At 38.6% G+C, this 25,067-nt stretch overlaps 8 protein-coding genes across 9 annotated transcripts; 5 read left to right on the top strand and 3 right to left on the bottom strand.

Annotated features, from left to right (window-relative positions):
* The first annotated feature begins 3,797 nt into the window (after positions 1-3,797).
* Positions 3,798-7,616, top strand: LOC106361967 (inter alpha-trypsin inhibitor, heavy chain 4). The gene is made up of 13 exons (XM_048738104.1): positions 3,798-4,513; positions 4,590-4,694; positions 4,985-5,092; positions 5,237-5,326; positions 5,404-5,520; positions 5,595-5,864; positions 5,944-6,100; positions 6,178-6,255; positions 6,335-6,435; positions 6,520-6,690; positions 6,771-6,845; positions 6,921-7,031; positions 7,101-7,616. The coding sequence occupies exons 1-13, from the start codon at positions 3,965-3,967 to the stop codon at positions 7,437-7,439; spliced, it is 2,271 nt and encodes a 756-aa protein (XP_048594061.1). The 5' UTR covers positions 3,798-3,964; the 3' UTR covers positions 7,440-7,616.
* Positions 7,617-8,435: 819 nt separating this feature from the next.
* On the bottom strand, positions 8,436-9,665 carry LOC106361966. Its single transcript, XM_013801779.2, has 3 exons — positions 9,398-9,665; positions 9,046-9,167; positions 8,436-8,953 (listed from the first exon to the last, which is right to left on the bottom strand). The coding sequence occupies exons 1-3, from the start codon at positions 9,519-9,521 to the stop codon at positions 8,633-8,635; spliced, it is 567 nt and encodes a 188-aa protein (XP_013657233.2). The 5' UTR covers positions 9,522-9,665; the 3' UTR covers positions 8,436-8,632.
* A 166-nt stretch (positions 9,666-9,831) lies between these two features.
* LOC106431838 (ubiquinone biosynthesis protein COQ9, mitochondrial-like) lies at positions 9,832-11,363 on the bottom strand. Its single transcript, XM_013872664.3, has 6 exons — positions 11,032-11,363; positions 10,861-10,968; positions 10,619-10,780; positions 10,371-10,542; positions 10,193-10,266; positions 9,832-10,090 (listed from the first exon to the last, which is right to left on the bottom strand). Exons 1-6 carry the CDS (start codon positions 11,272-11,274, stop codon positions 9,974-9,976), a joined length of 876 nt encoding a protein of 291 aa, XP_013728118.2. The 5' UTR covers positions 11,275-11,363; the 3' UTR covers positions 9,832-9,973.
* A 324-nt stretch (positions 11,364-11,687) lies between these two features.
* On the top strand, positions 11,688-12,881 carry LOC106361964 (photosystem I chlorophyll a/b-binding protein 6, chloroplastic-like). Its single transcript, XM_013801777.3, has 3 exons — positions 11,688-12,006; positions 12,081-12,598; positions 12,690-12,881. Exons 1-3 carry the CDS (start codon positions 11,742-11,744, stop codon positions 12,705-12,707), a joined length of 801 nt encoding a protein of 266 aa, XP_013657231.2. The 5' UTR covers positions 11,688-11,741; the 3' UTR covers positions 12,708-12,881.
* A 1,656-nt stretch (positions 12,882-14,537) lies between these two features.
* Positions 14,538-17,159, top strand: LOC106361963 (probable polygalacturonase). Of its 2 annotated transcripts, none has more exons than XM_048738102.1 (5): positions 14,538-15,133; positions 15,655-15,775; positions 15,852-16,100; positions 16,179-16,332; positions 16,483-17,159. In XM_048738102.1, exons 1-5 carry the CDS (start codon positions 14,660-14,662, stop codon positions 17,006-17,008), a joined length of 1,524 nt encoding a protein of 507 aa, XP_048594059.1. In that variant the 5' UTR covers positions 14,538-14,659; the 3' UTR covers positions 17,009-17,159. The 2 variants fall into 2 exon arrangements, with proteins under 2 accessions (XP_048594059.1, XP_048594058.1); XM_048738101.1 differs by having other exon boundaries at positions 14,550-15,133; positions 16,462-17,159.
* A 2,936-nt stretch (positions 17,160-20,095) lies between these two features.
* Positions 20,096-21,662, top strand: LOC106361961 (protein TIFY 10A-like). The gene is made up of 4 exons (XM_013801775.3): positions 20,096-20,370; positions 20,527-20,707; positions 20,809-21,089; positions 21,181-21,662. The coding sequence occupies exons 1-4, from the start codon at positions 20,208-20,210 to the stop codon at positions 21,348-21,350; spliced, it is 795 nt and encodes a 264-aa protein (XP_013657229.2). The 5' UTR covers positions 20,096-20,207; the 3' UTR covers positions 21,351-21,662.
* A 227-nt stretch (positions 21,663-21,889) lies between these two features.
* Positions 21,890-23,779, top strand: LOC106360168 (probable carboxylesterase 1). Its single transcript, XM_013799756.3, has one exon. The coding sequence runs from the start codon at positions 22,396-22,398 to the stop codon at positions 23,371-23,373; it is 978 nt and encodes a 325-aa protein (XP_013655210.2). The 5' UTR covers positions 21,890-22,395; the 3' UTR covers positions 23,374-23,779.
* Positions 23,780-23,793: 14 nt separating this feature from the next.
* LOC106359294 (ethylene-responsive transcription factor ERF017-like) lies at positions 23,794-24,875 on the bottom strand. The gene has a single exon (XM_013799019.2). The coding sequence runs from the start codon at positions 24,586-24,588 to the stop codon at positions 24,058-24,060; it is 531 nt and encodes a 176-aa protein (XP_013654473.2). The 5' UTR covers positions 24,589-24,875; the 3' UTR covers positions 23,794-24,057.
* Positions 24,876-25,067: the final 192 nt, after the last annotated feature.

Genomic DNA, 25,067 nt, shown 5'->3' with positions numbered 1-25,067 from the left:
TATAATTCTACAAAACTGTAGAAATTGATTTCTACATATTAGTTGTATTCTACGGATAAGAAATCAGTTCCTAAAAATATGGAAACAAAATATTTGAGAATATTCACTTTTATATTTTTTTTAAAAATCGATTTTTTTTTTTTTTAAAAAAAAAAAACGAAAAAGAACAAAAAAAAACGACAAATCGAGTTTGGGTGAGAATTTGATTTTCTCCCCCTTTGTTCGTGAATGGGAAATTAAGGATTTCGTCCCAGAGAAATCGAGTTTAAAGAGTTGAAATCATGCTTAGTCGGTTCAAATCAAGTGGGAATCAACCCGGATATAATCATACAAAACCAAAAAAAATCGATTTGGGATTCTTTCCTGGGCACGGGATCGATCGATCTATCCTTAGTGGATCGGTCGATCTGTAAAGAATCGACCTTCGCCGATCGAGTGAAATGGACCAGGTCGATCAGTATATATTTCGCGTTTTTTTGTTCTGAATAATTATCGGGATCGATCGATCCACTGTAACTTGTAAAGCTGGATCGATCGATCCCGCTTGTCGAACTCATTATTTATCTTTTTAAAAAAATTACAATTTTAAGGGCATTACTGCCATTTTCGAAAAAATTAGTCTAATAGGACATAAAGTAGTACAGATTAGTCTAAAGGGACATAGTTACCTTTTTTTTGCTCTAAAAAAACAGATTTCCCAAATAAAAATATGGATAAATTATTGGAGTGGAAGAAGATCCTTTATGTCTCTATTTTAACATCTTCTATCCGGTTGACAAAAAAAAAAAAACATCTTCTATCCAATTACGAGAGGATAGGCAGTACAACACAAGATTTGGTTTCAAACTAAATAGAATCATGCATATATATTATGTCGTCGACATGAATTAGCAATTATATTTTCTGAATAGATAAGGTAAATAAAGTATAAACGTATATAATAGATCCTTAATTAAGTACAAGCCCTATAAAATAGAAATTAGACTTGGACAAGACACGTTATATGATTCTTTCTGTACCGATTTTCCCCATTTAATGTAGGGTCAATTAGGTAGATAACCAACATTTAGGTCATTTTGGGTGATATACTTCTAAAAACTAACATGTTAATAATAAAACATGTTAATTTTTTTGGGATAAAACTAACATGTCTCTTTACAGGTTTTTTAATCATGCAACAAAAGTAATATAGTAAAGTTCAAAATAAAGTAATGTATTTCTTTCTTTCGTTTTTTTAATTTAAATTCTTTACGAATTTTTTAGATTGGCCGTGATTAGTGAAGCCTTTCTGGACCAAATCTAGAAAGCAAAATCTTTAAAGTTGTGGAGGAGGATCCTTTATATTTATTAACATCCTCTAGCCAATCGTGAGACTTGAACAACATAAAATATAAAGATTTGGTTTCTTAGATTAAGAATCATGCAATTTCGTCGATATCTATTTGATAGGTATCTGAAAAAGAAATCCCAATACGATGGTCGATGGCCTTCACGTTTTTGTTGTAAATAAATACGATGGGCTTCACACCTAACAGCTCCGAAAGACAGTGGAATTGCTTATAGAAACGAGTCAATTAAAAGTTGAGGAAAGAAAACAGTAAAATATTTGTGATGTTTTCCACATGTTAATTATTAATTTATTTTTGTCACTTTAGGCGTAAGAACATCACTGAAAAGGTGAAAAGAAAGAAGAAAAAACATCAATATGTTTCAAATTTTCTTACTTTAAAAAAAGTTGGCTCAGTTTCAGAATAAACTATCATTGCAAGTCCATACGGAACAGATCTTACTTTCTAAAAGGTTGTTTTATTTTCTCTAGATGTTGATGTCTTAGGGCATCTCCAACCCCACTCCATATTTTACTCCAAAATTGAGAAAATAGAATGAGAAATGGAGTAATGAACAAAAAATAAAAGGATTACTCCATTTCTCACTCCATTTTTTCTTTTTTTGTTTTCAAAGTAACTCTCATCAACTATAACTATTTTGTTGTGAACCTTTACTTTAGGAATAAATATGGAGTGGGGTTGGAGATGCTTTAGGCAATATTATCACTGCAGTTTTAATAGGAACACATATCTAACTTTCTATCTCAACAACTGAGAATCAATTTTCTATCTCAACAATTAAGGTGAAAGAACATAACTAAATGATACAAATCATCAGTTTCCATACCATATATAGTCCATAAATAACCGAACCACAGTACAAATATTTTGATTAGTGGTTAGCACACATCACACGACGAGTCCAACAAGCCGCAAATTAAGAGCGGATGGTTAATATATAATATATCACTGAGCCGGAGATTTGTACCATCCCCATGCATGCATGGCTGCTTTACAAGTGTAGAGAGACACTTTATTCGTTCTCAACTAATTATCAAGTCCATAGTCAAAACATACCTGACTTGTGTTTCTGACTCTCTGTAATTAATTCACTTTAAACGGGCACACCATGCATAAACTATACAAAGACTGCAGAGGAAGCTAGAACCAAACTAGAGTGCCGAAAGTTTTTTTAAAATTATTTGCATCATCACTAAGCTATTGTGTTTACCATTTACCAACATATTTCACATACAAGTTTTGCAGATATATACTATCTCGTTCTTGTAGAATAAGCTCCAGAGACTACAAGATAACAGTTTACCCAGTGCACGCATCACACAAAACGAACAACCATGTGACAAAACGAACAACCATGGAGGCAGCAATCTCCGGTCTCTAGTCCTGAACGACGGCATCGCCGGTTGTGGACTCCTTCTCGTGCTGCCGGTGGTGTGATGTTGGATAGGCTTGCGGATGCGAGACGCTTGATTCTTTGTGAAGGTGTTGATGAGAGAGTTTCTTGGAAGCTGTAGGACCCGGTGCTTCAAGGTATGAGGGCGCCTTTCTCTCCGGCTCGCGGCAACTAAGAGCTCGTTCCGCTCATGTCTTTGCATAGGTCTGTCACTGCAACGTTAATGTCGGTCCCTCTTTGGACCCATCTTCTTTTATTTAAGTTTCACTGCTTTAGGTGCTATGTTTAGTTTCGTTATTGTACTTCTGCTACTTAGTTTCTATGTTCTTCTGTAAAAAAATTGAAAAACCTTGGTATAATAATCTTAACATTTTACCAAAAAAAAATTACAGCTATAATTACTTCTAAAGCATACTTTCCGCTTCTACAAATCATATTCATACTTAAAATCAGAATTTGTGAGAACATAATTTTAGTTTTATGGATTGAGCTATCAAACGGTTACGATATAACAATCATCCACTAATGAAACACCTTATTATTTCTGTAATTGGATTGCAAATCTCAAAGGGCATGGATTAATCATATCTCCACGTTAACTATTTAAACCATTGTATTGTAATCCCACTATTTATTCAAGTTATAAAGTCTTTGATTTGTTGAGACCATATTACCAAAATTCTATATCAGGAAAATCATCCAGCAATTTTTTAGTAATCCAGCCAAAAGTAAGTGTATGTGATACGTCAGTTGATCCCACCAACCAACCCAATAAGCGCATAGAAAGCCCATGAGCCAACGGCTCGTCACGTGAGACCCCGCACAAGCATCCACGAGACTTTACCGTTGAAGAACGTCAAAGTCTAGAATCCTATGCTTCAACCACATTTATACTACGGTGGGTCCACCATATATTGCAACGTGTACAAAAACAATTCGTTCTCGCGTATTTGTATCTTGTCGGCATACTTATATCAACCGTTAGATCTCGATCGCGCCAAAAAAGGAAAGGGGTACTTTCGTAATCATAAACGAATTATATAAATTGAAATAATTAAAGTGAAAAAAAATGCGCTGGAAAAGACAGAACTTCCCAAGTGATTTGTTTCCCTCGTTGTCTGAAGAAAGGAACATCCTCCTCTCAGATTATTTTCCGGAGAAAATTTAGGAAAGAAAGAGAGAACCAAGCCCCGAGACAAAATATCTCTTCGCCGTCCTCAAGATGGCGGAGGATTTCGCAAGGGCGGTGGAAGATGGTCTCAAACTCGCGAAACGCATTTATCTCGGTAACGATCGCGCCGTCGCGGCGCCGAGGCTAGCTCCGCCGATGGAGAGAACCTCCACGGTGCATGCCTACCTTCCTTCGTCCCCCATGGTCTACGCGGTTATACCCGACCCGGGAATAGTGGATAATCCTGACCTACCTAGCTACCAGCCTCACGTGCACGGCAGGTGCTACCCACCGGCTCTGATTCCTCTCCAGATGAACGCTATCGAGCTCAACGTCGATTGTTACCTCGACACGGCTCTTGTAACCGTCACCGGAACGTGGCGTGTCCACTGCGTCATGGGAAGCAAGAGATGTGATTGTCGTATTGCTGTTCCTATGGGAGAACATGGTTCGATTCTAGGTGTTGAGGTCGAGATTACTAGAAAGTCTTACGCAACGCAACTGATCGCGGCTCAAGATGGTAACGAGTTGGAGAAGACGACGCAACCTCAAAGTGGAGGGTTCTTGAAACCAAACATATTCACTCTCACTGTACCACAGGTTCTACTTAAAATGTTTTTGCCTCTTGTGTCTGTTTATTTCTCTTTTATGATGATTATATCTATTGTTTTCACAGGTTGATGGAGGTACCAACCTCGCCATCAAGATGTCTTGGTCCCAGAAGCTGACGTATAAGGAAGGAGAGTTCTTCCTAGACATTCCTTTTAACTTTCCTGAGTATGTGACTCAGGCCCGGCTTAAGGGGTGTGCAAACGGTGCACAGGCACAGGGCCCTATATTTCTTTGTTAAATTTCCTTAAGATCAAGGGTCCAAAATTTTGAAAAATATCATTATATCATTATTCAACAACTAACATAAGGGGGGGGGCGAATAAAATGTGTGGAGTTATGTAGCGTTGAGAAGGAAAGAAAAACCAGAAACACGTCACTGTTTTAATAGTTTTATCATTATTTAAATAATTTGTATAATATATAGCACAGGGCCCACGTAAGTCTTGAGCCGGGCCTGATGTGACTCCTGCTGTAAAGAAAATCTCCAAGAGGGAGAAGATTTACTTGAGTGTTGATGCCGGAACCGGAACAGAAGTTATTAGTAAAGGATGCAGTCATCAACTTAAGGTCTGGTTCCATAATACCGTAACTTAAAACCAATTGATAATAAGTGGATTGACCCAAATCTCTTATATATTACTTAGTTTCTTTCTAATTTTTCGATGTGAGATCTTTTTTCCAACACTTTCTGATTCCGTTCATGTGTTATAGGAGAAAATGAGAAACGCAGGGACGTTGAGGTTTTCATATGAAGCAGATGTTTTGAAGTGGTCGAATACAGACTTTAGCTTTTCTTACACGGTACTAACTCTCTCCCTGGTGCCTGTTCATGCTCCAATGCTGTAAAGATTGCTTATCCCTTTATGTTATTGTGGTAGGCCTCTTCAAGTAATATAGTTGGTGGACTTTTTCTTCAATCTGCGCCAGTTCACGATGTGGATCAGAGAGATGTATTCTCATTCTATCTTTTCCCAGGAAAGCAGCAAAAAATTAAGGTTTGATTTTGTACTTTTTTATATTAATGATTGCTATTTGAATTACATCTTAAGTTTCTTTTACTCTACTTCAGGCATTCAAGCGGGAGGTTGTGTTTGTTGTTGATATAAGTAAAAGCATGACTGGTAAACCTCTTGAGGATGTAAACAACGCGATATCTACAGCTCTATCTAAGCTTAGTCCCGGAGATTCCTTCAACATCATCACTTTCAGTGATGATACTTCTCTGTTTACAACCTCAATGGAGTTGGTAACTTCAGATTCTGTTGAAAGAGGCATTGAGTGGATGAACAAGAACTTTGTTGTCGCAGATGGTACAAACATGCTCCCTCCTCTAGAGAAGGTCTTTCCCTCACTCATTTGTAGCTTTAAAAGCTTTAAAACTTTGGTGATAATAGCCAAACTTGTTTCAATATTTTCAGGCTGTGGAAATGCTTTCGAACACTCGCGGCTCTGTTCCTATGATCTTCTTTGTAACAGATGGGTCTGTTGAAGATGAGAGACACATATGTAATGTGATGAAGAAACGTCTTGCTAGTGGTGGATCAGTGTCTCCACGGATACACACTTTTGGGCTAGGTAAAACTTTCCTCCATGGTTTTGATTATCTTTTTTTATTTACCTCTTCATATGTGAACTCTTTGCAAAATTTTCAGGTGTTTTCTGTAATCACTACTTCCTGCAAACGCTTGCAAATCTATCAAGAGGCCAGCATGAATCAGTTTATAACACAGGTAACACTTTGCCTCCAAAAGATACACTATATGTAATATAGTTTCTTAGACATTTTTTTCCTTTTTCTGATGTATACAGATCATATCGAGGAACGGATAGACAAATTGTTTACAAGGGCTTTATCTACTGTTCTTTTGAATATAACGATAGAGCCTCTGCAGGATCTTGATGAAGTTGAGGTGTGCCTCTATACTAATATTGCTTTCTTTCTTTTCTGCTTTTGATGCATGGAAACTGAAAGTGTTACTTGTGACTACTAATAGGTATACCCTTCAAACGTTCCTGATCTGACGTCTTCAAGTCCGTTGATGATATATGGGAGATACAGAGGAAAGTTCCCTGAGAATGTGAAAGCCAATGGTCTGCTAGGAGATTTTAGCAGCTTTTCTGTAAAGCTGACTGTACAAAGTGCAAAAGACATGCCTCTTGACAAAGTAAAAGATCATCTTCCTTCTCATTATCTTTCCTTCTAAAGACATGTGTTTTTAACATAAACTGTCATTCCCTTACGCAGGTGTTTGCAAAGAATGTGATTGACTTGCTTACTGCTGAGGCATGGTTGTCAGAAGACAAACAGCTAATAGAAAAGGTTCGTTTACTATTCAAGTTTGTCCTCTCTTCATGGTTATCTTCTTCATTCTCTTCTAAGTTTTCTTCTTCTCAGGTTACTAAACTAAGCATCCAAACCGGCGTACCATCTGAGTATACTAGAATGATCCAACTGGAGAACACAGAAGAAGCATCAAAACAAAGTGACACTGGAGGAAAGAAAAAGGTATAGTCACATCAATTAAGTTAGTACAAAATTTACAAAACTCATATGTACACCAAATATTTTCAACAGACAGCGAGCAACAGCGAGAAACAAAAGCTGATATCAAGAACAATCCCACTGCAAAAATTTAGTATAGGCTTTGGTGATATAACAGCTACAAGAGAGAATGTTCCACCAGGATATGGAGAGCAGAGAGCACCTGATGCTGCTGAGAAGTTCGTGAAGGCTGCCTCGAGCTGTTGTGTCTCATTGTGCAACAAATGTTGCTGCATGTGTTGTGTCCAATGCTGCACCAAGCTCAATGATCAATGTGTCCTTGTCTTCACGCAGCTTTTCACAGCGCTTGCTTGCATTGCTTGCTTTGAGTGTTGCACAAATGTTTGCTGTGCATGTGGTGGAGAAGACTAGTTATAAGAAACGGTTTTAAAAAGCTTCAAAGTAAGTTTGTACATTTACCTTACACACTACATGTAATTTCTGTACGGCCTGGTACTTTGTATAGTTGCTTCAGGGGGGAAAGTATAAAGAACAGACAAATCCATGTGTTTTCCTTCAACTAGTTGCTTGATTTGATCTCTTAAGCCATTTTTTATATTTAAAGAATGTGATTTTGTTGAACTAACATTCAACAAAGTCCACAAAGATGGGATAATGTGCTAGAGAAACGGTGATTTCGAGGGTTTATAGAAACTTGAACCCAATTTTTGATTTGCTGGCATTATCTGGCTTCAAGGTTTAGTGTTTACTGTGTCTTTGAAAACATGGGACCACTATGATCATCTTTATCTCCTTAAGCTATTCAAGGATATCAAAGATCATCTACAGAAAAGGAATTTCTTGGATACAGACACACATACATGTGCTTATTTATGTCTCTTGCAACATGAAGGTTTGTTTTCATATTTGTCTGGATTAACATAACTTTTGTATTGTGTTGATCTTTCTTTGATCATGTATAATTTTGATTTTGTTGGATACAGATTTTTTGTTGGGTTCAAACAAAACTTAGTGGAAAGAAACATAAGTCGACAAGTCATATTCTAAAATTGTGTAGATGCGCAAGTCATATTTTTTTTTTGTCAACAAGTCGTGGATGATATAATTGATGATTTTAAAAATAAAATAAAAATTACTTAATTTAAACTATAAGATTTTACTTTTTAGAAATGTCATGTTAAACAATTAATGGGGATAAATTTTAAAAGTTTATATTATCATTTATAGAAAATAAATATTTGTTAAAAAAAAAAAAATCAAAACCTTAGTTTTAGTTGTTATTGTATGTCATAATGTTTTAGTCGTTAGCGTCTGTGTGTGCAGATAACACTGATAAATCCTCATAAGTCATAACTTGGAATCTCTTGTAAATCATCAGCTGATTCAGCTCTGTTTCTTGAATAAAACTTTGATTCGAAACTAAAGCTTTTCTCTATGCTGAACATGATTTGATCAATCCACAACTTGAAAAAAAAACAAAGAAAGATAGTTCAAAAGTGAAATCAAAGAGTACAGTTACAACTTCACATGGTTGGTTCATAAGTAAGGTTTTGCAGTAACAAAACAACATAGAGAGTCTCTTCTTTTAGCAGTAACACCCATCATCACTCCGGGTAAGAGAGCATTGTGATCAGCGACTCATGTTGAGGAAACAGCGATAAGAGGTGAGAGCGTTTGGCAAGCTCAAAGTCCTCAAACTGGAAACCGGGAGCGCAGGTGCATCCGACAAGAGAGAAATGGTTCTCCGAGTCTCTAGGCTCGGCTCTAAGCAGAGTCCCATCGTGAGGGAAATGAAAATCCTTTGTAGGAAAAGAACCAAACCAGATGTTTGGAGGGACAGTATACTGAGGCTTCTGGTCACCTTCAACCAGGTCAGGACCAAGACACGTGAATTTCAACTTCCCATCATCGTGGATCTCCACTACCTGAGATCCAAGACAAAGAACAGAGGTTTATTAAGACAAAGAACCAAAAAAAAACATTTAAAAAAATCATTATTTTTTCTTCACACACTTACAGTGAGGGGTTCACCCAAATAGAAGTGCCAGGTTTCAGCCATTGGAATGCGATGAAGACGAGAAACGTTACCAGATGGAAGCAAAAAGTAGATACTTGTGCTCACAGCTCTGTCCACCTTGACTGTGCACAGTTTCAGACACAAAACAAAAAGGATCAGACTTTCTAGATGATCTGTAATAAACATTTTGTGGGTTGTTGAAACAGTAATTCCAAAAACAAATCAAGCAATACTATTTTCTAATATCAGCGATTTTAATTCAACCAAACTCGGATCTAAATGACTACATTACACAAGTAAGATTACAAATCATAATGGAACAAGAGTGAGAGAGAGAGGTAGAGAGAGTTACAGGTGGGAGGGAGATGAGAGGTGGAGAGGAGAACAGAAGAATCTCTGAACGTTTCATAGAAGAAACCACCTTCTTGGTGAGACCTGAGATTGAGCTTCTTCACGATTTCTGAAGACTTCACCATCTTCCCCGATATTCACCGACAGAAACTCTCTATCTCTCAGGCTTTTGTCTAAACTCCAAAACCAAATCAGTTTGTAGCTTGGCTCGAGTTCAGCTTAAAATAGCTGCCATCCAAAATTGACTTTTCTAAAACTTCTCGGGGTCAAAATGGAATATTTAAAAGCTTTCTCTACAACTATCCTCAATTTTGATTAATTACATCGAAGCCCCTATAGTTTGTATTCGAACGCTAAACAACCTTCCTAAATAAGTTGAACCCAAGATTACACAACTTTCTCTCCTGTTCACTCACATATCACAACATCATGCACTTCAGAAAATCAATGTTCTCAGTGGTTTTATTCAACAAAAAAAGTTTTATACATTTCAAGTCATACATAGTGATATAATTTATTATAGCATAACTCAATGTATATGAAGCAGATTCATTGTCTTAAGTTGTGTGTGATCTTTTCAAAAGGAAGAGCTACTACGACCACCCCTTGTGGACATGGTCTGCATAACTCCATTCATCAGTCCTTGAAACGATTTCCCAACTCCAGCTCCAATGTCTTGTGCAAAATACTTGGCCTGCCACACAATATGTCAATTTGTCTCCAGTGAGAACTTTCATTCCAAATATGTAAATAGTAACAAGCATGAAGCATAGCAAGAAAGGTTCTATTTGTATACCTCTTGTATGCTTTTCTTCAGATCAAAAGCATCTTTGACTCTGTCATCCAAGAACTCCCATGTTTCGCGATACTCTGCTCAGCATGAAATAATGATGATAACAAAACTTCAAAACTTGTGTTATTTTTCATCAACCGCATAATAGCACAATGCATTTGAGAGAGAGGAGTTTAAGAACCTGGGGAGTCATCGGTAAGCATGTAAATCTCGGTGGTTGAGTAAACTCCTCCGAGAACAGTGCGCTTCACATACCAATCCAAATCAGAGGCTCCATCTCCAACAGCGTGCCACATCTCATCAACCAACATTGCCCGTTGCTTAAAACTCGTTGGAACATTCACCGGATGCGCCTGGAGATGTATCCAAAACATCAGAATATATGCATAAGCTTATCACAAAACAAAAAGAACCAGCCCCAAAACTTACTTGAATGCTAAGAGCTTGAGGCCACTTTGAAATGTAAGGCACCTGCATCTCTAACCGAACTCTGATGAGCTTGGAGATACGTTCACTCGGAATCAGGTTTTGCAAATCCAATCCAGAGTCTACTCTATCAACAAGCAGTTGTAGGCATTCATCCATGAAGTACTGAACAAGAGTACAAAGTTTCAAGCTTTCATGAAGTTTATAGCTTTCAAAAGAGTGTTGTTGAAGACAGACATATATACCTCGACAAGTGCAGCTTCTTTCCTGGAGAAAGACCCAACGATGGAAGGAGACACACCAACGTCTCTCGAACCAGCCATCATCGCTTCCTCCGTCCAACCTAACCTCGCCTGCAGAAAACTCTTAAATTACATAAATTAAAAACGGAAACTTTACGGCGTTCAGAGACTCACCACGTGACGGAGAGACGCTGAGAGAACACGAGCCTGCTCTTCCTCGAACTCGGGTCTTGGTTTCCTACGAGGTCCTTCCCCTGTACCCGTGGGACCCGATTGATTACTAATCGGTGATTCGGTGTGACCCATCGATGAAGTGCAGAGATTGGAAGTGTAAGAAGAAGGGATGATGGTGGATCGGAGGAGGCGGCTGGTTGTTAAACCAGCGCCGAGAAGACGCTTCGCCGCCGTTCGGTACATCGTCGCCGTGGGTTAAGGGTATCAGTTTTTTGACACGTGGATGAGTTCGTTGCCAAGAGAAGTTAAAAAGAGCTTCCTTTGATATGAACAAGTCAGACTGGGCGTTTATTTAATTTATAATTACATTGTTTTGCCCAATATTTATAGTTATTTACATAAATGACGAAATCAATAAGAAACTTATAACTAAACAACCTCATTTCATAGTTCAGAATCAGCTTTTAAATTTTATTGATGGTTATAGTCCATGATTAGAATTAAGATAAATTTATACAATTTTGTATCGTTTCACACTTTTCACCAATCATCGTATATAATTATCCGTCAAAAAAGGTTATCATTCACATCGAACCGTACACGTGTCACGTAACACTGGCTTCACAAATTCTTCTGGATAACAAAGCCCATAACATGCGAGTCCATATACACTCACAGCAACAAGGAGAGTCACAAGAACATTTACAAAGATGGCTTTAGCCATTGCTTCTGCTCTCACTTCCACCACACTCGCTTTATCCACGAGCAGAGTGGAAAACGGACGAGGAGCGTTCTCATCACGTGTCGATGGAAGAACAAGTCAGCGTTTGGTGGTGGTTCGTGCCGGTAAAGAAGTTTCTAGTGTCTGTGAACCACTTCCTCCGGACCGTCCTATGTGGTTCCCCGGTACTTCTCCACCTAAGTGGCTCGATGGCAGTCTTCCTGGTGATTTCGGTTTCGATCCTCTTGGTCTAGGTATGTAAACATGAAAACTCAGTTCGGTTTGCCAAAACTAACCGAAATTTAACTAAACCGGTTTCGTTATATAGGGTCTGACCCGGAGACCCTCAGATGGTTTGCACAAGCTGAGCTCATACATAGCCGGTGGGCCATGCTAGCAGTAACCGGTATCTTGATACCAGAATGTCTAGAACGGTTAGGCTTCATCGAGAATTACTCATGGTACGACGCAGGGTCACGCGAGTATTTCGCGGATTCGACTACCTTATTCGTTGTCCAATTAGTATTAATGGGCTGGGCTGAAGGTAGACGTTGGGCTGATTTTATCAAACCGGGTTCGGTGGACATAGAGCCTCAGTATCCGCACAAGACGAATCCTAAACCGGATGTTGGTTACCCGGGAGGTTTATGGTTCGATCCGATGATGTGGGGGAGAGGTTCTCCTGATCCGGTCATGGTTATGAGGACTAAAGAGATTAAAAACGGACGGTTAGCGATGCTTGCTTTCGTTGGGTTTTGTTTCCAAGCTAACTACAGTGCTAGTCAAGATCCAATTGAGAATCTCATGGCTCATCTCGCTGATCCTGGTCACTGCAACGTCTTCTCTGTAAGTTTAATATGTCAATGATGAAAGATCATTGTATTGATGATTTTGTGTATTGACCGACTTTCATTGGTACTTGGAACTTGTTTTGCAGGCATTTACATCACAATGATCACGTTGATTGAGATTAGTTTGCGGCGAATATAATTTTCTTATGGCTGTATAAGCAACCAAATGATGTTATAACTTTGGTGTATAGTGTCAGTTACGTTATTGTTATGAATTTAATTATTTGTATATCGTTGTTTTCTAAAGAGACAAAATTCAAAAATTGTTAGTTAAGTCATTGAACTTCTGAGAAATGAAGATATATTACATGTTTTGTTTTTGAACAACAAACACTTTAATCAGATGAAGAGAAGTCTAGTAAAAGATAGAGTGATTACACAATGCTGCTTTTGCCAGAGAATCAGCAGTGATATTAAACTCTTGAGAGCTAAACGAAAAGAAGAGAACACAGAAAGACACTTGATATCTATAAAAATTCCACCGGAGAGGTTAGGGCTGGGCAAATAAACCGAACCCGAAAATCTGAACCGAATCCGATCCGATAAAAATGAATCCGAAACGATCCGAACCCGACATAAATACCAAATGGATCTTGTTTTGTGGTATTTCGGGTTATGGGTATTATCTGAACCGAACCCGAATCTAAATTGATATCCGATAAAACCCAAAACATTCAAAACCTCGAAAAGATCTTGTACCAAACATGATCTCAATTTCTAATATGTATCCAAAATACACTATGAAATATTGAACATCTAAAATACTTATCTATTACATGATGATTGGTGGTTCTATTGCATGAAGGTTGGTGGTACTATTACATGAAGGTTGATGGTTGAAGATGGCCGTTGAATCTTGAAGTATTTAGATTTTGATTTTGTTTTCGTTAAACAATGATTCTCATATTTCATGAGAAATTGGTTTTCATTTTATGCTTTTATTTATTTGGTTTTCTTTTTATCAGTAAATATGTTTACTTTTCGTTTGATTTTGAATGATCAAGGTTGATGTTCCTTATTTTTGAATCGATTTTATTTAAGTTTTGGTTACAAAATAGTTACAAATCAGGTATTTTAAAACTGAAGAACCGATTTTACTCATGTTTTGGTTATAAAATAGGTAAAAATCAGGTACTTTTAAACCGAAAAACCGATTGGGATCCGAACCCGAAAGTATATTGGGTTGTACCGGTTATTTGAAGATTTACTAACCCCGACCCGAATCCGATAGAACCCGAACCGGTCCCGAACCGAACTTTCATATAATCCGAATGGGGCCGATTTTGATAAACCCGAAAAACCAAAACCCGATTGGATAAAACCGAAACCCGTTTGGGACCCCGAATGCCCAGGCCTAGGAGAGGTTTTCCAATTGATAGCTTGAATCTGAGCGAATCTACCAGATTCATGAAATTTATTGATGGATGATATGGAACTCTTCTAGATTAGCTATCAATAATTTTGAATGCAATATACAAAAAAAATAGAAATCTCAAAAATTGATTTAAATTTCTGAATTAATATGTAGAATAAATATTCGAAACTTAAATAAGTATCTACGATATTCAAATATTTAGTTTCATATAATTTTTATCCAACCGTAAAATATTTGAATCTAAAATGAATTTGAATCTGAAATGAATCCAATATAAATGCTAGAAAGAACTATAAAGTTTATATGAATTTAAAGTATGTATTTTTTATTTATTACTTAAAGCATGCATATGAAATCTGAATTATAGGAGATTTGACATCAAAAAAAAAAAAAAAAAAAAACTGAAAACTTTGACTCAAACAGTCAAACCCGAATAACCTGGCAGAATGTGAACTTTGACAAACTTAAGGAGTTAATTTGAAATGCCAAATAGATTTAATTCCCACTGAAATTGAACCAAAACAAACCGGTTTAGTTTCTAGCCCATCGAATCACACACCAAACTCACCAGCTTCGGATACAGACTACTCAACCATCGAAAGATTCCTCCCCGAGATCCTCTTTACGTTATATCGCCTTAGATCTCACTCGCAACCTCCATGTGAATCAAACAAACAAACGATGGTGGAGACTCTCCTTCCCTCTCGATTCCAATCCCACCTCCAAAAGCTCGACCCCAAGCGCCGCCTCCTCGCTTCCACCATCGCCTCCCACAAGACTCTCCTCTTCGCCTTCCTCTGGATCGCCGCCTTCGCCTCCGTCTTCCTCTGGCAGCGAACTTCCTACATCGGCGGCTACGTCGTCGGCCCCGTCGCCGGAGGGAGGTTCACGGTCTTCGGCAGGGCTAAACCGTTGCGGCCGGTGCCGAGGTTGAGGCCTGCGGTGTTCGATTTGAAGGAGTTCGGAGGTGTCGGCGACGGGGTTACGGTTAATACCGAGGCGTTTGAGAGAGCGGTGGTGGAGATCTCGAAGCTTGGCGGCGGTGGTGGGGGACAGTTGAATGTGCCGCCTGGACGGTGGCTTACGGCGCCGTTTAATCTCACTAGTCGTATGACTCTGTTTCTCGCTGAGGATTGTGAGATTCTTGGAGTTGAGGTTTGTGGAATTGATTTGGTTTTTGTTGATTGAGCTTGTAGCATGAGATCTCTAGATTACAGAGAGTATATGGACTGTGTTTTGATTGGTTGATTGTTATAGACGCTTGATTGGTGATTGAGCTCTGTTTAGGTCAGTATTGAGATTTTAGCTACGATAAAACTTATAGCATGAGATCTCTAGGTTGCAGTGAGTAGTATATGGACTGTGTTTTGATTGGTTCTGTTGAATGGAGATTGTTAGGTACGAATCAAGTGGATGACAAGTGCTATTTTTGGTTTGCAAATGAGTTTAGTATGAGTCTTGGAGATGTTGGTGATAGATTCTAGAGTGTGTAATGAGAAGGCTGAGACTAATAGGGCTTGAAGCTGAATGTGTTTGCTTGGTTCTGTTTCTATTGTGTAGATCAATGAGACAGTGAGAATGCTGAGACTAATGGTGCTTGAGGCTTTAGTTTTTCTAGACTTTAGTGGTTTTTGTGTGGACATTGTTTACTGAATGTGTCACTTTTTAACTATCAGGACGAGAAGTTTTGGCCTTTAATGCCACCGTTACCTTCGTATGGTTACGGTAGAGAGCGTCCTGGACCTCGTTATGGAAGCTTAATCCATGGTCAAAACCTCAAAGACGTTGTTATAACCGGTTGGTGATTCTTATTTTGGACTTGGTGTGTAGAATTGTGATAATGGGACAGTGGTTGATGAATGGAAACGTGCAGGTCATAACGGGACGATAAATGGACAAGGGCAATCTTGGTGGAAGAAGCATCAAAGAAGACTTCTCAACAATACGAGGGGACCTTTAGTTCAAATTATGTGGTCGAGTGACATAGTTATCGCTAACGTTACGCTGCGTGACTCACCGTTTTGGACTCTTCATCCGTATGACTGCAAAAACGTGACGATAAGGAATGTCACCATCTTGGCTCCTGTCACCGGAGCACCAAACACAGATGGGATTGATCCAGGTATGTTCATTCACCTCTTAGTGTCTCTTCTTCGGTTAAATTTAAACCCTTTTGAACCGTTTTTCTTCCCGTGAACAGATTCCTGTGAGGATATGGTGATTGAGGATTGTTACATTAGCACCGGGGATGATGCCATCGCGATTAAAAGTGGATGGGATCAGTTTGGGATTGCTTATGGACGACCTTCTACGAACATTCTTATCCGTAATCTCATCGTCCGCTCCGTTATCAGGTATAGAGTTTCCTCTGTTCTCACGTTTCACTTCATTTTTTTTATACAAATAAGGAAAGCTCTATGCATGTTTTGGTGATTGTTACTTGAACATTGATTACTCGTGATAATAAGTTTGTCTGTTGATAGCTTGATCTTATGTTTCGACAGTGCTGGTGTATCAATCGGAAGTGAAATGTCCGGTGGAATATCAAACGTGACGATCGAGAATCTCCTCATCTGGAACTCACGCCGCGGAGTCAGAATCAAGACAGCTCAAGGACGAGGCGGGTACATCAAAAACATAACCTACAAGAACGTAACACTAGACAACGTACGAGTTGGTATCGTGATCAAAACGGACTACAACGAGCATGCTGACGATAACTACGACCGGAAAGCGTATCCTACACTCTCGGGGTTCAGTTTTTCAGGAATCCACGGACAAGGAGTGCGAGTGCCGGTCCGAATCCATGGGAGCGAGCAGATTCCTGTGAGGAATGTGACGTTTCGGGACATGTCAGTTGGATTAACGTACAAGAAGAAACATATATTTCAGTGTTCGTTCGTGAAAGGACGAGTCGTTGGCTCGATTTTCCCTCGGCCATGTGAGAACTTTGATGTTTACGACGAGGAAGGTCGTCTTGTTAAGCCTGCGACTGAGTCCACTGTGCCGGATATTGATTACGACATTTGAGTGTTTTTTTTAATTCACGGTCATTTGTGTACATAAACGTAAATTTTGGGACCAATGTGAAAATTATTTGTTTCTCTTCATCGCTTTTCACTGTTATAGATTATTTGTAATTTTAATACATTTATAAATCTATGAAATAATCTTTGTTTAATGTCACGAGAAGCATGTTCCACCACTAAAGTTAATTAGCTCAGTTCCAAACAGTAGTAGTATATTTATATTCTGCAAACCACCACCGACCCAAATAATGGCCAACACGCATGTGGCGCCTCATCAACTGTATTCTTGTTTGCTATATTATGATATTTTCTACCTTTTACATCTTTATAATTTTCATTGAAAGTTTAACAAACGCATGCCATATGCGTTACTTTATTGTACATGTAACAAAACGAAACTGCAGAACCATTGTTTGATAATTTCTAGAAATTTCATGTGCGTATTGTTTTAAAAAAGAAAATGTATTCGACGCGTCATTGTAAGTTACATCAGTATTGTTTTAAGAGTAAATTAGCTAAATATACTAACAAAGGTGGGATATCATTGAATGGGGGGAAAATGGTAATGTTGGGGGGAAAAAAATTGGAGGGATATAGAGTATAGAGTGCAAATAGGGGAAAAGTGGTGTGTAGGGAGTACAAATTCTCTTGTTTTAATTATACAACGTGGCTACGTATGAAGCTACGGTTATCAAAAGTCAACCACAAGTTCTTACAATTTTCCTTGCTCTTAAAACAATACCCTAAAAAAAGATAGGCCTCCAAGTTTCATCTGTATATTATATTGGACACTAAATAAATAAACTTTAATATGATTATCATCAACAAGTACTACGACACTAAACTATGATACAATACAAATAAATAAGAGTCGTGAATTAAAAGGTGAACTCAAATGGTGCATGAAAAGTTGTAAAAACATATATAAATGGACACGTTACTCAACTTGCCTCGCCGATCTGTATACCTTCCCCAACCACTACACGTATTTCCCACGAGTTTTACAAACCTTTTCGTTTAAACTAATCCTATTTAATTTTATATCCCCATAGCCTTGTTTCGTATAAGTTTTGTAGCCAATAAACTTAAATATTATATAAGTATAGAACCAATAAGAGTTGGACACGCATCACGTCAGGTTGGTACAGACAACGTGCACTTGCTGCCCCTTCTTTCAGGTTTTCTCCTTGTTTTGTAATAGTTTCTTTGCTTTTCTTTTTCTTTAAATATCATTCTAACTTTATTACTATTTATAATAACAAAACGTGGTCGACAAAACATGTGGGTGGTGTAGTTGTCTTCAACTGGAACCCACTCTCAGTACTAACGCCGTGAAAGTTTGCTTCGTTTACGTTTCATCAAGTTAGACTATAGTACCCTTGACATATGGATTAGTCGCAGTTGCCGGATATTACTATACGCTCCATTTTATTAGGTCTCAGAATTAATTTTGATTATTTGATTCAATTATTATATGGTTCATGGAGTTAATCAATTGTGACGGCCGACATGTGGATTGACTTCAATTCTTTAGCTTCCGCCGCATTTAATTACTAATAGACGGCTCCTAGACTTTAGTTGTTTGTAATTTTTTTTTCCTCAAGAAATAAACGCTACTTCTGACCCCATAAAAACAAACTCTAGTTGTATATCTGCATGAATCGCGCGCTAGTGAACTCTATAATAATTAGAAACGCTAGTGTTGACCTTAAGAAACAAACACTAGTTTGTATCTCTGCAGGAATCATGCATTAGTAAACTCTATAATAATTAGGTTGAAAATGGTTTGATCATATTCAAAATTATAATAGCACGTTACAATTTACAAACTTACAATATGCCAAAGAGGGTTGACTATTGACTTGTAACGCGTTTTGCTCGTCTCTTATTCACTATTTATAATATTTTTCCACATTTGAGAAAATACATTTTGGATGTGTTCGGTTGATTTCTTGTTAGTATCAGATCCAAATATTTACCACCAAAACCATGAGGAAAAAGTATGCTTACCATAAAAAGATTTAACATCTCCTTCATGCATCAACCGTAGCCAAACCTGTAAGATTAACCATCACTCATAGTCATTTATCTAAAACCTGTTACAAAATGGGTCCTTTGCTATTTTAAACACTTATAATGATCAACCATGATTGGTTTTGTAGTGGAGGACACGAACTTAGAGTCACTCAACTAACATGGTGCATCTTTCATGATTCAGTTACAAATTCATTATTAAAGTTATAAAATGTATCTTTCACAAAAAAAAGTTAGTAAAATATATTTTTATTAATCAGCTTTATCGAATATCCTATATAATTAGTTTATACTTAGTTTATACTTTGTTTATACACTCTAAATGATTTTCACTAATTGTGAATATAGATTATAGGCCAGGCATATATATTTCATAAGCTACTAAAGAAGTTAGTGTGCAGTGTACTTATTCGAGTTCAACCCAACATTTGTTTCAACAATGTTTTACTTATGTGATATAAGCAAATACAGAATTTTGCAGCTACTAATATCTCATATTTATACAACCTTGGAGTAATTTTTTCTGCTAACAAAATTTCTCATTCTCAAAACGTTACACTGACATCTGTAAAAATAGACTATCTAATCGGCTTAAAAGGAGCACTTCATGGATATCAAACTAAATTAAAAAGCATAGTATAGATCCTACACTTGACTTCATATGGGAAAGCGCTAATTAGTGTACCAAAAACGGTTAATGAGGAAACAGATACAACAAGAACAACGTCTATTCTTCACTTGCAAGTTGTGCAATACCACTACATGGGTAAAATAGTTAACCGTGCAGTGTGAGTGTCTGCGGTTTTGTTTGACTTCGTCCTACCAGCAAACAAACAACCCTTAATACTAATATAGGATAAGTAGCGTCGTGAAGAGGGGATAGAATTGTAATTAAACTAAACGGCAGGAAAGCGTTAAAGAGAACAGTGCACCCAGAGATATTTCCGGATTATTATTCAAATAAAATAGTAAAAATAAAACACGTGTTTTCTAAGGACTCACGAATTAAACAAAACATCATTTAAAACTATAAAAGTATTATATATATTGGTATTGGAGGTAGAGGAGGACTCAGCAACCAACCCAACATTTCTCCCTCGTGACAAATCTCAATTTGCAAGAAGAAAGAAGAAAAAGAACAAGACAGAAACTGAAACTTTGTTAAAATGATGTCAAGTTCTATGGAGTGCTCTGATTCCGCCGCTGCTCGGAGATTCTCCAGGAAGCCGAGCTTCTCCCTGACGTGTAGTCGGCTGAGTCAGTACCTGAAAGAGAACGGTAGCTTTGGAGATCTCAGCTTAGGGATGTCTTGCAAGCCTGAAGTCAACGGTAATGCACCACCACCTTCTCCTTCTTTTTAGATTAGTTTTCTCTACTTTTGAATTCAAGAATCGAATCTGTTAACCGGAACCAAGCAGAGGAACCGGTTTCTCACATCTACATATTCAAGAGATCTAACAATTTATTTGGATCATATTTTTGCAGGCAACTCACGTCAGCCCACAACTACCATGAGTTTATTCCCTTGTGAAGCTGCTCCCATGGAGACGGTTCAAGATGTTAAACCCAAGAATCTGTTTCCTAGGCAACCAAGCTTCTCTTCCTCATCATCCTCTCTCCCGAAGAAAGAAGAAGTCCTCAAAATGACACAAACCACTACTACTAGGTATGTTCTGTTCAGACAATATAAAGCTGATTAGTAAAGCTAATATTTTTTTAAAAAATCTTTTTGCCTAATTTATGGTGTGTTTTTTTTTTTAAAAACAGATCTGTGAAACCAGAGCCTCAAACAGCACCGTTGACTATATTCTACAACGGGGAAGTGATTGTGTTCAACGACTTTTCTGCTGAGAAAGCTAAAGAAGTGATGGACCTGGCTAGCAAAGGAACCGCTAATAGCTTCACCGGTTTCACATCTACTGTTAACTTACCCAAGAATCAAACCAAGGTCAGAACCAACATCGCTCCTACCTCGAACCAAGTTCCTCATCTCATGAAACCCGCAGCACAAGAGCCAATCCTATCCTCTTCAGCTGCAATGGCATGCGGTAATCTATCTCAAAACTCTTTTTTGTTTCCATGTCTTCTTAACGTTTCTTTTTACACAGCTTCTAACAAATATATTTTCCTTTTTAACAGAACTTCCTATTGCTAGAAGAGCTTCACTCCATCGGTTCTTGGCCAAGAGAAAGGATAGAGTAACGTCAAAGGCACCATACCAACTAAGCGATCCAGCCAAAGCGTCTTCAAAGCCTCAAACCGGAGACAACAACACCACCTCCTGGCTCGGTTTAGCAGCTCAAATATGACGGAACCACCACAAACCGTACCGGGCTATTCTTTTTGACGTTTGCATCAAGAAACGAGAATATATGAAAAAGTTCATGCGTCCATGGTTCTTAACAACTATTCAGTTACTAGGAAACATCATATATTTGTATGTATTTGATTTATTCTTGTTAGTGGTATTGTCTTTTAGTTTCTTGTTTTACGAGGGTGTTGTCTTATGTCTGTCTAAACACCCACTCTCTGGGTTATCTCATAATTAGTCTCGTTTGTTACTGGTTTTGTAAGAACAACAATTTTTGTTGAGGACTATATTAGTTTCATTTTTAATCTTCCTTCTTGATCTATTTCCAAAGTACTGTTTTTAACCTCAGAAAAAGACATTATAGTTCTACTTTTGGAGTGGTGGGTTAAGTTCTAATATTGGTGTGACATGGTCAAAGGATAAGAAGATCCTAGGGGCCGCTTGTGTGGTAGGAGACAAGGATGTGAAAGTATTATTAAATAGCTGAAGGTCGTTTCTGAATTTGGAAAGTAACTTTCAGGCTTAGTTTTACAGTTGTGTATGGCCTGTGGATTGGTTTCAGGATTATGCACATCTCTTAGCGCAGAGTCTTGTTTCCAGGTCGCTTGAGTTGTGTAAGATAGCAACCTGTTCTGGATGTGGCCATTGTAATAAGTGTTGGGTCGGTAGGGTTTAGTAAGGGACCTATGTTTGGGGGTCTTGAGCTGGATGGGCTTATATCTATCTGTCTGTGGTTGTTCCAAACCTTCTATAATTCAATAGTAGTATCAGATGGTCAAATAAAAATAATACTTTAAACATTTACACATTTCCGTGGTGTGTCTTGAATGATTGCTGAAAAAATTAAACATAAAAATTTCTTATAACTTTTGATTTGTTCTCATATGTTTAAGTTTCCAACCTACTTACGACTCTAATTGATTTAATCACATTTTATCACCGAACCAATTATTGAGACAATAAGCTAGTAGGTAGGTGTAACAAATCCACAAAAAACATTATATAAAATCAACTATCCATCTACTACTTCTATCAAACGACCAATGGATTCAGATCAGGAACTCGCATACGACTACTCTCCAAGGTTCCGTGTCTACAAGAACGGCCAAATCCAACGCCTTGTCACAGAAACCTTCGTCCCATCTTCACTAACCCCTCAAAACGGCGTCGTTTCCAAAGACGCCGTCTACTCACCGGAGAAAAACCTCTCCCTCCGAATCTACCTCCCTCACCAAACCCTCGAGACCAGTGAAGCGAACAAGAAGAAGAAAAAACTCCCACTCCTCATCTACTTTCACGGTGGAGCCTTCATCATGGAAACCGCTTTCTCCCCGGCTTACAACACTTTCCTCACATCAACCGTTTCAGCCGCCGGCTGCATCGCCTTCTCGGTGGATTACCGCCGTGCACCCGAGCATCCCATTCCCATCCCGTACGAAGACTCCTGGGACGCGGTCAAATGGATATTCACTCACGTCGCCGGTTCTGGACCGGAAGATTTGGTGAACGATCACGCCGACTTCAGGAGAGTGTTCGTCGCCGGAGACAGCGCCGGAGCAAACATCGCGCATCATATGGCGATCAGAGCCGGTGAAGAGAACGGTAGTATCAAGATCTCGGGGATGACTCTGTTTCATCCGTTTTTCTTTTCGAAAGCTATCCTCGAGGAGCAGGAAGATGGGGTGAGGAGATACATGGAAGGGATTTGGGAGATTGTGTGTCCGAATAGCGAGAAGGGAGTGGAGGATCCGTGGATCAACGTGGTCGGGTCGGATCTTTCTGGATTGGAGTGTAGGCGGGTTTTGGTGATGGTGGCGGGAAAGGATTTACTTGCTAGGGAAGGTAGGGTTTACGCGGAGAAGCTGGAGGAGTGTGGATGGGGAGGAAGAGTTGAAGTGGTGGAGACTGAGGATGAAGATCATGTCTTCCATATTAGGATTCCTGATTCTGATAATGCTCGTTTACTTGTTCAGAGGTTTGCAGAGTTTTTGAGACAAGTTTGTTGTGACGACAACGTTTAAATTTGTTGCTTGTAAAGCAAGCATATTTCAAATGGATCTACAAAACTCAGAAGTGTAAGAAATGTGAAAAGTGTAGCGTTAAAGAAGAAATTCAAGAGACCTAATTGTTTATCCCTCAAACATTAACTATATAATCAACAGTTCCAAGCTCCAAGACAAAAAAAACTTGTGGACTTATATCATCTTTTCCAGTGAGTTTAAGTATGATATGATGTTGGAAACTGTAATAGTAAGATGCTGGTTAAAGAAAAGCTAGGAACATCAACACAGCTTTGCCTTATTGGTTGTAATGGGACTCAAATAATACTAGTGGGGTTGAGTGGTATTGACTATGATGGATAAGCTTAGACCCAACACAAGTCCTGGTAACTGATTATTTCATTTAATTAAAAGAAATAATATATTTTCACTTGAATAATAAGCAAACATTTTATTTTATTTTCTTTAATTTTTTTGTCAACTTTTATTTTATTCAATTTTAAAAACAAAACAAACAAATATTTGAGGGAGGATAATGAATCATTATCGAAATAATGTCCAAAAAAGTGGGGGGAAATTACAAAAAAAATAAACACATCCAAACTAAAGTTGTGGATACAAAATGAAACAAATTTGATGGGGCCCGTCAGACTTCCCAAAAAGGAAACAAATTCGCAGATTCTCTGCCAGAGTTAATCATGCGATTCAAAAATTCCAAAGAGACACAGAGCCACCATCATAACTCTCATTCCACGTAGGCGAAACCTGTTCTACAAAACGATTCCCCGAATATTCGTCGACGAGATCATCGAACCCGGGAAACAACCCGAAGTCCGAAGCAAAATTACCCGACCCAACCGCCGGAAGCATATTCAAAAACTCCGAATCACTCTCCATCTCCATCCTCGAAGGAGACTCTTGCTGCTGCACCACCATCTCTCTCGCCACACTCTCTTCCGAATTAGCGAACCTCGCGGCGGCTTCTCGTATCTCCGACCGCGACATGTTCCTTCCGCCGCTGATCGCCGGAGGATTATCCGGGAAATTGAACTTGGCGCCGCTGCCTCGGAGGCAGTAAAGAGCGGCGTCGAAGGCGCGCGCCGCCTTCTCGGGAGAGTCGTAGGAGCCTAGCCAGATACGCTCTCTGCTGTTGGGAAGTCTGATCTCTGAAACCCACTTCCCCCACTTCCTCTTCCTCACTCCTTTGTACTTTGACGACGACGACGGTCCCTCCATCACTTAAACCGAAACAACAAACCAACCCGGTTCAATTCAATTCAATTCAATACGGTACGATTCTGTTTTTGGTTTAGCTCTGCTCTTCAGTTAACTCTTTGAGTTCGTTTTGGTTATTATTTGAATTGAATAATTAGAATTTGCCGCTTTGGGGTTTATATATACGAGAGAGTGAGGAGTTGAAAACTGAACAAGAGAGTGCGTTTTTGACTTTGTACGGCGCGTGAAGAAGAAACGAGCGTCAAAAGCGCGTTTGTGCTTAGGTGCTCGAGTAAAACGCCGCAAAGTGTCAGGGTTATTTGACACGTGGCGGATGTTTGAACCAGGCTGTCTCACTGTGTGGTCACACGGGTAAGCTCAGCAGAACTAATAGACTGTTTGGTTTTCTTTTTTGATGTCCTTGTCCTCTCTTGTTTTCCACGAGATTTTAATCCTTTTTGTTTTGTTTTTTTTTCTAATTTAAAAAGTTGACTATTTTG

Source organism: Brassica napus, chromosome A8 (assembly GCF_020379485.1).
Source record: "Brassica napus cultivar Da-Ae chromosome A8, Da-Ae, whole genome shotgun sequence".
Taxonomy (NCBI): domain Eukaryota; kingdom Viridiplantae; phylum Streptophyta; class Magnoliopsida; order Brassicales; family Brassicaceae; genus Brassica; species Brassica napus.
Note: the sequence above shows the minus strand (reverse complement) of the source record. Positions and strands in the feature narration are given on the sequence as shown.